The following is a 16,238-nucleotide window of genomic DNA, read 5'->3' on the forward strand; positions in this document are numbered from 1 at the left end:
CCCTCTGATTTGATTTTCCTCTGTAATTGGGGCCTGACTTGATGGCAAAGCTTCACCAACTGCTATCTTGTTGTGCAGTGAGTGTCCTTATTGCTCACTGAGGCCATCTCATTGGGCAGTTGAATGGTAGGTTGCACGTTCCTATACCAACAGGCTTTCATTGAGCTGTTACGAATAATTTAAGATGCATCTCCTCCTAGAAGCTTGATAAACCATCGCTGTTGGCAGCCACTTTTCTACACTGAGCTAATGTCCCTTGAGGTTCCCTTTCCTTTGGAGTCCCTCAAGCTGCTGCACATATGCAGCTGACAGGAAACTACACATGTCCAGCACAGGATGCAGAATAAGAAATTTATTCACAGTGTGAAATTCCACTGAAAAGCCAATGTTGTCCAAAAAACCAGGTCAAAGTTGTCCACGAATTGGGTTACAAAATTAAATCGGTTTCCATTTTACAAACAGCGCCACTGCCAGCCTGTGACAAAATAGGCTTCCTTTATCCTTGGATTCCACTATTAAGCTGCCCACATAATGCAAATGTTCCATCCACGCTTCTTAGTCTCTTCTCTGATAAACAGCGGCTAAAATTAGCATCCTCTAATACAGTTCCTTTGCGTGTTTATGTTCAATGGAATAAATGAATAAGAACATCTGCTGTAAAACAAAGATCTGGCTCTGTACATGGACCGTAAACATAACAATGAATATACTGCGGGCTTATCAGACATACACAGGCTGACAGTAGGAGAACTCGCCGTCACTTCCGCACCATCAAACTGTCAACATATCTGGCCGCACTCACAAACTTCTGTTGCCTGCACACAGCTGATACGCAATGCTTACATGATGTGCAATGTCACAGGACAGTGGAATATGGAGGGGGAAGGAGAACATGCAGTTACACTGTCCCACCAGCAGAAGTCACCAAACACTTCACAATCTGTCCTAGAATTCTTGCCTACACCTGAAGGTCATATAAAAACACTGTGAACTTTCAAATGTTTTATTTTTGTTTTACCTAGGTATTAGTGTAGTTATATTCCATGTGTGCTTTGCTATCTTTACCTTGTAATGAGGGGCTCACTGCTACTGCTGCAGTTTGTACTGTCATGGCTGAACAATCCCCCTACATCCATTTATTTACCTTACTTGTTCCTATTCCCTAAAAAGAACAGGCATCACCTTGTTTTGGGTTACAATTCATTCCTCACCATTTCCTCTGTGTATCACAAATGTGGGAGTGCTAATGTTATAAAATATTGCACGGCGAGCTCTCTTAATTGCTTTGTTTGCTTGGTCTTTGTCAGACCCAATTACTGTGTAGCTCTCACCTGCAGAGAGCTAGACTGAGAGACCCAGAGATTGTGGGAAATGTAGTGTTTTCACAGGAAGTGTCAGTTCTTAGGCCCCTTTCACACTGACAGACCGATCGGCTCTGCCTGTCAGATTTTCAGGCGGACCCGTTGACACTCACTGACAGCTGATCCTGTTTGTTAAAAACAGATGGATGGGGATCTGTTTCCCATCCATCTAGCAGATCGGATGACAGTTGGCTGGAAACGGACAGATGGTCCATTTCCATCTGACAGCCCCATAGAGAACAGCAGACTGTGTCCGTGTCCGCTATGCATCAGCAGACAGGTTCCCCGCGGATCTCCTGGCGGACTACACCAGTGTGAAAGAGGCCTTAGACAACAGAGGTCACGCATTTGCATGACCAGTGGCATTGCGCATACCTTATATTTGGACACAAACACTTGCCTTAGGTTTGAACACAAACTACTGGACACTGGAATGTGAAGATTTACTCTACTATAGGCTGCGTGTACAGGGCAACAAATAATACCATGAAACTACAGGATCAATGCACATCTCATTCAGGTGAAAAACACAAGGTGTAGATAGGAAGGTCTATAATGCCTTTAACCACTTCCCGCCCGGGCCCATAGCAGATGACGGCCGGGTGGTGGTTCAGTTATACTGACTGGGCGTCATATGATGTCCAGCAGGATAACATGCTGCCGCGCGCCCGCGGGGGCACGCATCGCGGCGATCGGTGTGTCAGTCTGACACACTGCTACACCGATCTTGGTAAAGAGCCTCCGACGGAGGCTCTTTACCACGTGATCAGCCGTGTCCAATCACGGCTGATCACAATGTCAATAGGAAGAGCCGTTGATCGGCTTTTCCTCACTCGCGTCTGACAGACGCGAGTAGAGGAGAGCCGATCGGCAGGTATCCTGGCAGGGGGGGTCTGCGCTGATTGTTTATCAGCGCAGCCCCCCCTCAGATAACAACACTGGACCATCAGGGATCGCCACTAGGACCACCAGGGAAGGGGCAACATGTGGATGGCCAGGTATGTACCCCATGGCCATCCACATGTGCCCAGTGTGCCCAATCTGTGCCAATCAGGGCACTGATGGGCACTATTATGTTGCAGTGATGCCCAGCAATGCCACCCTTAGGGGCATCAGTGCAAACAATCAGTGTCATCAGTGCCACTCATCAGTGTCCATCGGTGCCACCTGTCAGTGCCCATCCATGCCCATCTGTGCCAACTATCAGTGCCACTCATAAGTACCCATCAATGCCACCGAGTGCCCATCAGTGCCGCCTATGAGAGCCCATCAGTGCCGCCTATGAGTGCCCATCAGTGCCGCATACCAGAGCCAGCTATCAGTGCCCATCAGTGCTGCCTATCAGTGCCCATCATCAGTGCCACCTCATCGGTGCCCATCAGTGCTGCCGTATCAGTGCAGCCATATCAGTGCCCGTCATTGAAGAAGAAAACGTACTTATTTACAAAAATTTTTAACAGAAACAAAGAAAAACTTGTTTTTTTTTTCAAAATTTTCGGTCTTTTTTTATTTGTTGATTTGTTGCGCAAAAAATAAAAACCGCAGAGGTGATCAAATACCATCAAAAGAAAGCTCTATTTGTGGGAAAAAAATGATAAAAAAATTTGTTTGGGTACAGTGTTGCATGACCGCGCAATTGTCATTCAAATTGCGACAGTGCTGAAAATTGGCCTGGACGGGAAGGTGTCTAAGTGCCTGGTATTGAAGTGGTTAAAGGAAACCTAGGATGATGTTAATAGGAAGGCTGTTGTTGCCATCCTCTTCATTTGAAAATGCAACATGTTCTGAAAATGTTAGAGTTTCAACTTCACTTACTCCTCTACTTACCTGTTCCAGGACTGTGCCTCGAATTATTAAAGCCAAAGAGGCATTTGGCATTTTCAGAAGAGGGGCAGCAGTTTCTGTAATTCCCATCAATAAAAGTTTCATTTAAATGACTTCTAAGATGACTATCCTAGCCCAAGATCATACCTGCCTGGAAGCCGTCACTGCACACCACCAATCACAGGCAGCATGTGTACGTGCAGCTGCGGGCCGAGAAATGCCTCACTGCCTATGATTGGCGGTGTGCAATGACGGCTTCCTGGCGGGTACGATCCGAAGACGCCTGAGCCCATCCCTACTCTTGATCAGTTTCACAGAGAGCAGGGCAAAACATCTGAATAGGACAGTGTACATTATTTAAACACAATAGCCATTAGAACAAACAGAGGGATGAATCTCTATACTTGGGACTCGTACAATAATAAAAACTTGACAGACAGTCTAACTCAATCCAAAACTAAAAATACACTATTTTTGATTTTATTGATACTGACGCTTTCTCCTGACCTACAACAAACAGGAATTTATAAATCGAACCCAATTAATGCTTGCCTACCTGTAACTCCTCTGTCCAGTCCATGTCCATATGCGGTCACCAGTGCAGGGTCACCCTCCTGTCCTGGTTCTCCCACTCGCACTTTGAAGGGGCTTCCAGGCACGTGGCTACCATTGAACTTCACATCAATTGTGTGTATACCATTCTCTCGTGGAATAAAACGTACAGCATATTTGTCTGGGAACACAACAGGTTTCAGATCATGGATCAGTTTTGTTGTAAATCATATAGATATTAAAATGACAAAACTTTATAACAAAATATGCTATACTGCCAACAGACAATACTCATGTACTAGAAAACAAAACTTCTGTATAGGCTGTAATTAGATACACTATATTGCCAATAAAGACATGGATGAGCCCATTTGGAGTAAAGGAGCTTGACTGGCCTGCACAGGGTCCTGACCTCAACCCAATAGAACATCTTTGGGATGAATTAGAGCAGAAACTGTGAGCCAGGTCTTCTCGTCCAACATCAGTGCCTGACCTCACAAATGCACTTCTGGAAGAATGGTCAAATATTCCCATAGACACACTCCTAAACCTTGTGGACAACCTTACCAGAAGAGTTGAAGCTGTTATAGCTGCAAAGGGTGGGCCAACTCAATATTGAACCCTACAGACTAAGACTGTGATGCCATTAAAGTTCATGTGCATGTAAAGGCAGGCGTCCCAATACTTTCGGCAATCTAGTGTATGTACAGGATGGCAACTCATTAAACATGCACCCCTGCTTCCTGCTGATTGCCTTATTTTACTGCAGGTCCATAAAAACAGGGTCTGTCTGACAGAAAGCAACACACTTCTTGCAGTCTGTATAATCTCTCACAATAGACTACATTGAGGGAGATCAGTTCAGATTTCAAAATGATACCTGCCAAGGAAAAGGTACTTTTTATCTCCCCCCCCAAAAAAAGTTAAGTAAAGCTGCCATGTGACCTATTAGTTCATGTGAAGTGGAATTCTTAATGATAGGTTCAGTTTAAGGTCTAAAAATAGTTGATGTGCATCCCAAAAACTACAATCTTGTACTCACCATGCACAACATCTACTCCTGAAATTAAACTTTCTTAGGCATGTGCACACACCAAAGCATAAGTACCAGTACATGCAAATGTTATCATGCCTTTTTTTTTCGCTTGAAAAAATGTTAATCGTGCCTAATTAGTACCCTGAACTTTGCCTACAACGCATGCATATCTGCAATTTGGGATCCAAGGCAATGCTGCCTCTGACTGCTAATCTCAGAAGATTTGGAATGAGATTTGGTGGCTGGAGAGGAAATCTGCACATGAAGACCTGCAGTGCATGCATCTCCCTGCTCTTATTTTGTCACTTGAATATATCCCCACCAGTCATAAGACATAAGGAAGCAAATGCCTGCTTATCTACCAAGATGGTTGCCTACAGTAGTACAATGATGAACACGGCATGGCAAGCCAGTAATGGGAAGAGAGAAGCTGCAAGGAGACCACAGGCAACACTAGTAGTCCTTTTCCCTCAGTTTGCCCTTTTTGGGTGCAACTTCTACAGTTCAACTCCTCTTTAAGGTTGGGGAAGTGGCCAATATCTACATATGTGAGCACAATAATTGCATTGTCATCATACTGGTCCCTGCTTTGGTAGAGAGGAGGTCGCACATCATCCCAACTACCGATCTCTATCCAAACTTCTACCTGCCCCGCAGCAAATCTAAACAAAGCAGCACAATGCTGGTCACTAAGGAGATTAGGTGGGTTAGTAGTTCACCTAAAAGGAAGGGAATACCACTTCTTTAAATGAATGCAAAGAAAAAACTAAAACTGGAATAGACTAAATATGGTCCATATATACTGTAAAGGCACTGGTGTTACCAGCATCCCTACCCTTTGTTTTTATGTGCTGCGGAGTTGGGAATGACCTGAAGTGTGAAGTAGAAGTCTGGATAGAGAGGAGAACTGATTTTTGAGAACTCCCAAATCATCCCTATTCTTTAGCTCTGTAAGATCGGATACCTCCACAACTGCACAAGCTGTTCTACATCCTGGATAGGACCATCTTCTGACTGCTCTCTAAATGTGAGCTGCAATAGAACAACATCAATAGTGCGGTGTGAAGGCAGCCACAAGTATCCATGTCCTAGCTCTACTGATGACTACACCCCAGCATGTGCACAGACATATACCCTAAACGCAGACTTCGGATTTGGGGCATACATTCATGTGCGTGTTTTACTCAAGTACCGGTGCATACCCTCAAATAGCTGCATCTTATCATTTCTATCAAAGGACAGCTGTATGCAGCTGCTGGGGGTCCCGGAGAAGCTGATATGGAGGTTCTGCATGTTCATGCACACTGTATGGCCCTAACATGGCTGTAAGCACCCACTTGTTTACAACCTTCAGTGTCTTATATCCACGCACATTACTTCCTATCAAACATAATTATTTATTTCTCTAACTTTTAAAATGACTAAATATTATAAATACATATAAAACATTTCCTAGAAACAGAATTGTACGTTAGCAAAATGCCCTAACCTATAACGAAGTCATATAAGTAAAACAAACTTAATGATATGCTATAACAAGTATGTTGTGCATTTTCACCATATTAATGACACAACCCAGAATTCTTGTATGAAATAAATTACACCTCTACTCTTACCTGGCTCCAGCTCCGACACATGACAGTCTTCTACTGCTCCGGAGGGGCTGTGCACCTTGGCATCGATTCTGCCCTTAGCCCCATTCAGTCTGATAGCAAATGATACTGGTTGGTTGACTTTGAGCCCAGACTCCTGACAATCACAACCACAGGCATTAGAGGCATAAAGACATCCTTTGCAATAATTTTTTCCAAAGGCAAAAAGGTTTGAACAGCAATGACCTTAAATGTTTAACAATATACCGAATACTTGTAAAAACAACTTTAAGTGTATACAAAGGCAATTTTTTTTGCTTTAAATCGACTGTGGAAGGGTAAGACTGTCATTTTTATATTGCTGTTGGTGTCTGTCTAGGGCGATTAAACTCTTTGCTTCCTAGTGACTACGGTCACTGACATAAAGCGATGGGAAAAACAAAATTGTGGATCCGTGACCGGAGCAAGAGATGAAGATAAATATCTATAGGTACACCTGTTCCTATAACAACTCTCTAAAGCAGGCCATAGATTATGCAATTTTCTTTCCTCCCAACATGGATAAGGATGGGTGTAAACGGTAGTGTGGTTACCGGTGTGCGGTGTGGACTTCTTCCGCACTCGGCTTGCACTTCATCCCTCGCTGTCGTTTACACCCATCCTTATCTGCTGGAATAGGTTAGTACCGGCTCGAGGGCACTTTTAAATGTGAGTTTATATTCTTTCATTTTGGCTAAAATAAATAAGCTTTTTAAATATATTGCGCAATGATCGTTGTTCATATATTTTCTATGAGGAAAACTAAAGCTCATGTATAGCGCATTAGGGACAGCACATATATGAACCAGGTGGAGTGGTTATCCCTATTAATGAACCGAAGGCACATTGTTCATTAAATATCTGGTGAGTGGCCAATCCATATGGTGGTGGTTTGTCACGGAAATGGTGATTATGTCACGATGAATCACGAATAACAAATGTTGTGAACTTGAAGGAAGGCTGCACAGTAACCTTTGAATTGATTGCACATTGCACTTTTGGACACTATATAATTTCTAATATTAAGTGACAATCTTTTGTGTTTTTTGTATATATTCTCATACACATGAATGTGGGGTTTTTCCCGTATGTTGGAGAATTGTGAAGTTTGTGACACATTGTCCTATATACTGATATCTATGGGAATAATATGTAATATTAATTAAGGCATATGTATATGTTTAGAAATGTTTGAGGATACACAATGCTAAGTGGAGTGGTGTATTACAAATAGAGTAGCGCACTCAACACACACATCACAAAAATAACTTGACAGGGGTTTAACAAAGCCCTACTACAACCCCTGGCAAAAATGATGGAATCACCAGTCCCTGAGGATGTTCCTTCAGTTGTTTATTGTTGTAGAAAAAAAGCAGATCACAGACATGGCCAAAAAATAGGATTTTTAAAACAGCTTACCTGTAAAATCCTTTTCTTTCGAAGGACATCACGGGACACAGAGCCACAGTAATTACTGATGGGTTATATAGGTATCACTGGTGATTGGACACTGGCACACCCTATCAGGAAGTTCAACCCCCTATATAATCCCTCCCCCTTGCAGGGATACCTCAGTTTTGTAGCCAAGCAATATAGTGTATTAGAAGAGGGGCGGGACCTCTGTGTCCCGTGATGTCCTTCGAAAGAAAAGGATTTTACAGGTAAGCTGTTTTAAAAATCCTATTTTCTTTCTCGAACATCACGGGACACAGAGCCACAGTAATTACTGATGGGATGTCCCAGAGCAATGCTACCTGAGGGGGGGGAACCACGACCAAGTAGGGTGCAATCAGACCTGAGGACCCTGTACCGCTGCCTGCAGCACACTACGCCCAAAGGCGATATCCTCATGCCTTCTCACATCCACCTGATAGAATCTGGTGAATGTATGAACTGAAGACCAGGGTGCGGCCTTGCAGATTTGAGCCATAGAGGCCCGGTGATGCACTGCCCAAGAAGCACCAATAGCCCTTGTGGAATGTGCCCTGATCTGAAACGGAGGAATCTTATGTTTCAAACCGTAAGCTTGAATGATCAACTGTCGAATCCATTTAGAAATGGTAGCTTTTGACGCTGCCTGTCCTCTATTGGGACCCTCTGGCAGCACAAACAAAACATCCGTCTTGCGGATCTGAGTAGTTGCCCCTAGATAGGCCTTAACTGCTCTTACTACATCCAACGAATGTAGAGATCTCTCTTCCGGAGAACAGGGATCTGGAAAAAAGGAAGGTAGAACAATGTCTTGGTTTAAATGAAAATCAGAAACCACCTTCGGTAAAAAACTAGGATGAGGGAGTAGTACCACTCTATCCTTGTGTATAATCAAATAAGGCTCCTTACAGGAAAGAGCTGCTAATTCTGATACTCTTCTAGCAGAAGAGATGGCCACCAGAAAAATTAATTTCCTTGTCAACAAGACCAAAGGAATCTGACTTATTGGTTCAAAAGGCTGTTTCTGTAACACAGCCAGAACCAAATTCAAGTCCCAGGGGTTTAGGGGCGCTTTAACCGGAGGATTAAGACGCATCACCCCCTGCATAAAGTTTCGGACCAAAGAATGCGAAGCAAGTGGCCGCTGAAATAATACTGATAAAGCAGAAACCTGGCCCTTGATGGTACTCAAGGCCAGCTTCATCTCTAATCCCATCTGTAGAAAATCAAGGATTCTACCTATGACATATTTCCTGGGATGCCAACCTCTGGATTCACACCAGGTTATATAAGCCTTCCAGACTCTATGATAAATCATCCTGGAAGCTGGCTTCCTTGCATTAATCAAGGTAGATATGACAGGACCTGAGAGCCCACGACTCTTCAGAACGTGGGTCTCAATAGCCAAACCGTCAAATTTAGCGTTTGTAAGGCAGGATGGAACACTGGACCCTGAGATAACAGGTCTGGGCGTACCGGTAGGGTCCACGGGGAACCCACCGTCATCCTTACTATTTCTGCATACCAAGTCCTTCTGGGCCAAGCGGGGGCCACCAGAAGTACCGACTTCCTTTCCTGCCTGATCCTGCGAAGGAGTTGTGGTAGTAGCAGAATAGGCGGGAATGCGTAAATCAGTGAGAACCGATGCCACGGAATCACCAACGCATCCGTCCCGCATGCAAGAGGATCTTTTGTCCTTGCCACAAATCTGTCTATCTTTTTGTTGAATCGGGATGCAAAGAGATCTACATCTGGAACCCCCCATCTTTGGCATATGGCCCAAAAGACGTCGGGATGCAGAGACCATTCCCCTGGAAGTAACTGCTGGCGACTTAGATAGTCCGCCTGCCAATTCTCTATTCCCGGGTTGAAAACTGCCGATATGCATGGCACATGCATCTCTGCCCAGACTAAGATCTGGTTCACCTCTTTTTGAGCAGCTCGGCTCCGGGTGCCTCCCTGATGATTGACATAAGCCACTGCTGTGGCATTGTCGGACTGGATCCTGACCGGACAACCCTGTAGCCTGATAGTCCAGGCTTTTAGAGCTAAATGTATCGCCCGGATCTCCAGAATGTTGATGGGTAAGGTCCTCTCTGTCTTGGACCATACCCCTTGGACCGCAGCCTGTTCCAGAACTGCTACCCAACCTGACAGACTGGCATCTGTTGTTACCACCGTCCAGTTAACCGGTAGAAAGGATTTCCCCTTCTGCAGGTTTTCGGGTATGAGCCACCAATTGAGGCTCTGACGCACCGCATGCGACAGGTGCATCGGAAAGTCTAATGCCTGAACCTTCTTGTTCCAGGTCGACAGAATACTGTGTTACAGCATTCTTGAGTGAAACTGAGCATAGGGAACTGCTTCGAATGAAGACACCATCTTCCCTAGTAGCCTCATACAAAGGCGGACTGAGGGACCCTTCTTGGTCCTTACTGTCAGAATCAGCTCTCTCAAAGCAGTGATCTTTGCCTGGGGTAGAAATATTTTCTCCTGGCTTGTATCTATAATCAGACTTAAATACTCCAGTCTTCTTACTGGTTTTAGGAAAGACTTTTCTAAGTTGAGGATCCAACCCAGGTGTTCTAGATACCTGACCGTGGTCCTCAAGTTTCCATTCAAAGAGGCTACCGACCGGTCTATCAAGAGCAGGTCGTCTAGGTATGCTATGACAGCTATACCCTGAGCCCTTAATCTGGCCAGAGGAGGAGCCAAGATCTTTGTGAACACTCGAGGTGCAGTGGCTATCCCAAAAGGCAGAGCCACAAACTGGAAATGGCGCCCTCCTACCTCGAAGCGCAGAAACTTCTGATGAGCAGGAAAAATGGGCACATGCAGATATGCATCTCTGATGTCTATTGATGCCAGAAATTCTCCTCCCTGCAGGGTGGGAACTACTGTTCGAATTGATTCCATGCGGAAGGATTGAATCCTTAGGAATCGGTTCAGATCCCTTAAGTCCAAAATGGGCCTGACATCCCCATTTGGCTTTTGGACCGTAAAAAGGTTGGAATAGAAGCCCAATCCCTGGTCCTTTGCGGGAACTATCATAATGACCTCCTGCGACAAAAGTCGCTCTAACGCTAGAAGGAGCGACTGCTTCTTCTCTGGGTCTCTGGGAATATTTGATCTGAGGAACCGAGGAGAAGGGAATTCCTGAAACTCCAGCTTGTACCCTAAGGTTACCGTGGAGACTACCCATCTGTCCTGGAAGTCCTCGTGCCAGAGCTCTGAGAACTGTCGCAGTCTTCCCCCCCACTCGAGTGAGCGGGGGCGCCCCCTCATGCAGAGGTCTTAGTGTTTTGCCTAGTAGGCTTCTTTCCCCAGGACTTCTTTTGTCCCTGGGGTTGACTCTTGTCTCTGGACCCCGATGGAGGCGGCCGTCGAGACTGCCTGGAGGCTGAAGCCCCCGGCGCTGGGGAAAGAGTCAGTTTGAAAGAGGGACGCTTACTCTTCTTCTTGACAGGTAAGAGAGTGCTTTTCCCACAAGAGATTCTCTTGATATAGTTATCCAAGTCCTCTCCAAACAACCTTGCACCACGAAATGGAAACCCAGCCAGTAGCTTCTTACATGGTGCTTCGGCTGACCAATTTTTCAACCATAGGATTCTACGTATATGCACCAACCCCAGTGAAAGACGGGAGGTTTGCACGATAGAATCTCTAATGGCGTCAACCACAAAGCATAAGGCCGCTGGAAGGTTAGTAAACCCCTGGGCCTGCTGTTCAGGTAATACTTTGATGACCTGCTTAACATGGTCTCTTAAGTATTGACAGACTCCAATCGCTGCTACTGCAGGTTGGGCCACTGATCCTGCTAAGGAGAAAACATCCTTCAATAGGGATTCCATCCTTTTATCTACAGGATCCCTGAGCATCTGAGCATTGTCTACAGGACAAGTCAGGCTATTATTTACGGAGGAAATGGCGGCATCAATAGCCGGTATTCCCCACATTTTAATAAACTTTTCTTCCATCGGATAAAGTGTTGAAAACTTTCTCGGCGGAAAAAAACGTTTGTCTGGGTGATCCCACTCAGAATAAATAAGCTTTTCAAGTAAAGTATGAACAGGAAAAGCATGTGCTGCTTGGAAAGGTTTCAGTGACCCCAAAGCAGAAGAGGATTCTTTAGCAGTTTCAGGTATGGGCAACTTAAATGTGGAGCGGACCAATCCAGTGAGGATCTGCACTAAGACTTTCTCCTCTTGGGAAGTCGCAGAGGGTCCCTCTCCACCTGAATCCTCCGAAGAGGCATCATCCATCCCATCCTGATCCTCTGAAAGGGATTCATCTCCTTTATCCCAGAGCTCCTCTGTCTGAGGGTCTTGGGGAACAGAGGAAAGCCTAGTGCGTTTTCTTCCACTGAGTGAAGACGTAATCACGGCCATTAATCTTTCCTCTAGACCATTAATGGTTGAGGAAAAAACCTCTTGTGTAATATATACAGGGGCTGAAGTGCCAGAAGCAGGTGTAGCCCCTGACCCCGATGGCTCTCCCTGGCTAGCCATCCCTGGCCCATCTTTAGGGGGGAGGATGCTGCCGACAGGGGGCCCTCAGAACCTGAACGAGATCCCCTAGTGTCTCTGGTTCCTGGGGTGCTTGAACCTCTTCTACCCATAGTGCAAAGCAACAAGGTGTGAGGTATACAAATGAACACTGCCCGCTGAGCGATGTAGTCTGGCTAAAAGCCTTGCTACCCAATGCTCAGTCTGGTGTTACTTCAGTAAATGCTGCCTAGGAAAATGCCTGTGTCCCACCTTACATGCGACCGTCAGCTCTGTGTCTCTCAGAAGGCTGAGTGCACCTGTACAGAGTGCCTTTAATAGCCTGCAGCTGGCCTGAGTGGGAGTCTAAACACTCTGTGCTGACATCCCGCCCCCTCCTCTACCGCCCCCCCCCCTCGAGTTTTTAAAAAAACGAGCGCCTCCCGCACTGCCGACTCTCCTGTCATGCTTCTGGAGAAAAGGCTGGGGATGGGGGGGGGGGGGGGAAGGAGGGAGACTGGTAACAAGATCTGCCTGAACGGCTATCTTCAGAGATGGTGGCCATTAGGCCGCAGAGCCCGGGTGGTATAACCACTTTTTAGATCCCTGTGGCCCCTCTCTAGCCTGGGGGGAACATTCAAACATGAGAAATCCCCCTTTCCACCTTACCTGCTTGCAGCCTGCTTTGAGATGCTGGGACATAATCAGCACTGAACACCTGAGACAGTCAGTCAGCATGTGCAGGTTTGTGCTCTTGGCAGCCCCCGGTGGTCACAATAGGCATAGCATGCATTTACCTTAAAGGAGAAAAGCCACTAGAACTCAAAAATTCTGTGGAATCTCCTCTTACCGTATCCAGCCGCAGGGTGCTGTTTACACAGACCCAATCTTCACCTCTCACGGTGGGCCCCGTTTGAAAAAACCGTCAGAGACTGGGGCACCCATCAGTATGGGGGATACAACAGTTCTGGGACCGTAAAGCACCTCGCCCGAAATTAGGAAGATTAAAGCCATTTTCTGATCTGCGGGGTCCAGCTCTCTAAAAAGAGAAGCATTACGGGTAAAACCTCGTTTCTTCAGACACGAGGCCCGGGTACCATTAAATTCGGCCATGAAAAGACACTTTGAATGGATCCGGTTCGCCTGGCTTGCCCCAGTATAGGATCTTAGGATATTCCCTTTGGAGCTCAGCACAGGACATCTTTACACGTCCATCACCTAAGACACTGGCGTAAAAACTGAGGTATCCCTGCAAGGGGGAGGGATTATATAGGGGGTTGAACTTCCTGATAGGGTGTGCCAGTGTCCAATCACCAGTGATACCTATATAACCCATCAGTAATTACTGTGGCTCTGTGTCCCGTGATGTTCGAGAAAGAAACTAAAGGCATTTCAAATGGCAACTTTCTGGCTTTAAGAAACACTAAAAGAAATCAAGAAAAATAATTGTGGTGGCCAGTAACAGTTAGATTTATAGAACAAGCACAGGGAATAAATCATGGAATCACTCAATTCTGAGGAAAAAATTATGGAATCACCCTGTAAATTTTCATTACAAACACTAACACCTGCATCAGATTAAATCTGCTTGTTAGTATGTAGGTAAAGAGGGTAAATCATCACGCAGTGTTGCACAAAATGTTGGTTGTTCACAGTCGGCTGTGTCTAAAACATGGACCAAATACAAACAACATGGGAAGGTGGTTAAAGGCAAGCATACTGGTAGACCAAGGAAGACATCAAAGCGTCAAGACAGAAAACTTAAAGCAATATGCCTTGAAAACAAAAAATGTACAACAAACAAATGAGGAACAAATGGGAGGAAACTGGAGTCAACATGTGTGACCGAACTGTAAGAAACCGCCTAAAGGAAATGGGATTTACATACAGAAAAGCTAAAAGAAAGCCATCTCTAACACCTAAACACAAAAAAAAACAAGGTTACAATGGGCTAAGGAAAGGCAATCTTGGACTGTGGATGATTGGATGAAAGTCATATTCAGTGATGAATCTCGAATCTGCATTGGGCAAGGTGATGATGCTGGAACTTTTGTTTGGTGCCGTTCCAATGAGATTTATGCAGACGACTGTCTGAAGAAAATTTCCACAGTCAATTATGATATGGGGCTGCATGTCAGGTAAAGGCACTGGGGAGATGGCTGTCATTAAATCTTCAATAAATGCACAGGTTTTCATTGAAATTTTGGACACTTTTCTTATCCCATCTATTGAAAGGATGTTTGGGGATGATGAAATCATTTATCAAGATGATAATGCATCTTGCCATAGAGCAAAAACTGTGAAAAAATTCTTTGAAGAAAGACACATAGGGTCAATGTCAAGGCCTGCAAACAGTCCGGATCTCAATCCAATTGAAAATCTGTGGTGGAAGTTAAAGAAAATGGTCCATGACAAGGCTCCAACCTGCAAAGATGATTTGGCAACAGCAAACAGAGAAGGCTGGAGCCAGATTGATGAAGAGTATTGTTTATCACTCATTAAGTCAATGCTTTAGAGACTACAAGCAGTTATAAAAGCCAGAGGTGGTGCAACAAAGTACTAGTGATGTGTTATTTTGTTTGTTTGTTTTTCATGATTCTATATTTTTTTCCTCAGAATTGAGTGATTCCATAATTTATTCCCTGTGCTTGTTCTATAAATCTAACTGTTACTGGCCACCACAATTATTTTTCTTGATTTCTTTTAGTGTTTCTTAAAGCCAGAAAGTTGCCACTTGAAATGCCTTTAGTTTTTGGCCATGTCTGTGATCTGCTTTTTTTCTTCAACAATAAACAACTGAAGGAACATCCTCAGGGACGGGTGATTCCATAGTTTTTGCCAGGGGTTGTACATCTAAAAACAAACAAAAAAAAAAAGCTTTGGCTTTACATACACTTAAAGGTTGGCTCCAGTTTAATTCAATACCTCAATGTGTCCCCTGACCCATTACAACACAGTTTGAATGAGGCACACACATCTCTTTACTGCCCAGGTAGGTAGAGTCCTGCTATCTATGTCGGCAGGCAGCACAGCAATATCCTTTTCACTAAAGTGCATGTTCTTGCGCTTCCTATAGAAAATAATGGCCTGGCTCTGTGGGAACAATGAATGCACATGGAATACTGATGCACATGGAATACCATGGTTACCATGACGGTGCCCGGACTGGGTAGCAAAGGGATAAGTTGGCATCTGGGGTCGTTTTTTATTTATCACTGTAATGAGGGGGGTTGACTGCACAGATCATTTCTAGAATACTCAACTTCAGCCAAATGTATATTTAGTGTGAAAAGGAAAGAACTTCTGTATGTTTTTTATATTCAGTTTGAGTGTCCCTTCCCAGTAGGGAGAGGGCTCATTAGAAGTCTCAGGGGGGACACAAACTCCAACAAAATAAATTTATATATATATATATATATATATATATATATGTGTATGTATATATATGTATGTATATATTTTTTAATAAAATAGGGAATGGTTATCATTGCAGTGTTTATCTGTCCCAGTGACAACAGCTACCCTTACGTCTTCCACTGTCAAAAGGGACAGGAGTTTAGCTGACATCTTCCCAATGGGGAACATACTATAATACATACAATTATTAGGATATCAATTCTAAATGTGGATCTCTTTCTGCACCCCACACACCTTTATATTCTGCCTGCAATGCTGTGAGTCACACGAGGAACTAAGGCAAACAATACTTACTCAACTGCTGCCCAACTCCGGGTCAACTTACACCATGCACTTTTCCATATTATGTTGGATGGCCAGTTACGGTTACGTAACTCTGCATGTGTAGTGTTTTTATATGTTGCAATCTGGCTGTGGTTTCTGGCAATTGCATCCCACATTAAAGCAGTATTAAACCCAAAACCAAAAATTGTAATATCTTGCAGCTTACTTACTCATCATT

General features: G+C 44.5%; 1 protein-coding gene across 5 annotated transcripts in view; it reads right to left on the bottom strand.

Annotated features, from left to right (window-relative positions):
• The window catches only part of FLNB (filamin B), a 329,582-nt gene that overhangs the window by 13,903 nt on the left and 299,441 nt on the right, over positions 1 to 16,238 (bottom strand). For all 5 annotated transcript variants that reach the window (XM_073592228.1, XM_073592229.1, XM_073592227.1 and 2 more), the window contains 2 exons: positions 6,390 to 6,522; positions 3,742 to 3,918 (listed from right to left, as the gene is read on the bottom strand). In XM_073592228.1, coding sequence (XP_073448329.1) covers positions 3,742 to 3,918; positions 6,390 to 6,522 — 310 coding nt within the window. The remainder of the gene's footprint in view (positions 1 to 3,741; positions 3,919 to 6,389; positions 6,523 to 16,238) is intronic.

Source organism: Aquarana catesbeiana, linkage group LG07 (assembly GCF_042186555.1).
Source record: "Aquarana catesbeiana isolate 2022-GZ linkage group LG07, ASM4218655v1, whole genome shotgun sequence".
NCBI classification, from domain to species: domain Eukaryota; kingdom Metazoa; phylum Chordata; class Amphibia; order Anura; family Ranidae; genus Aquarana; species Aquarana catesbeiana.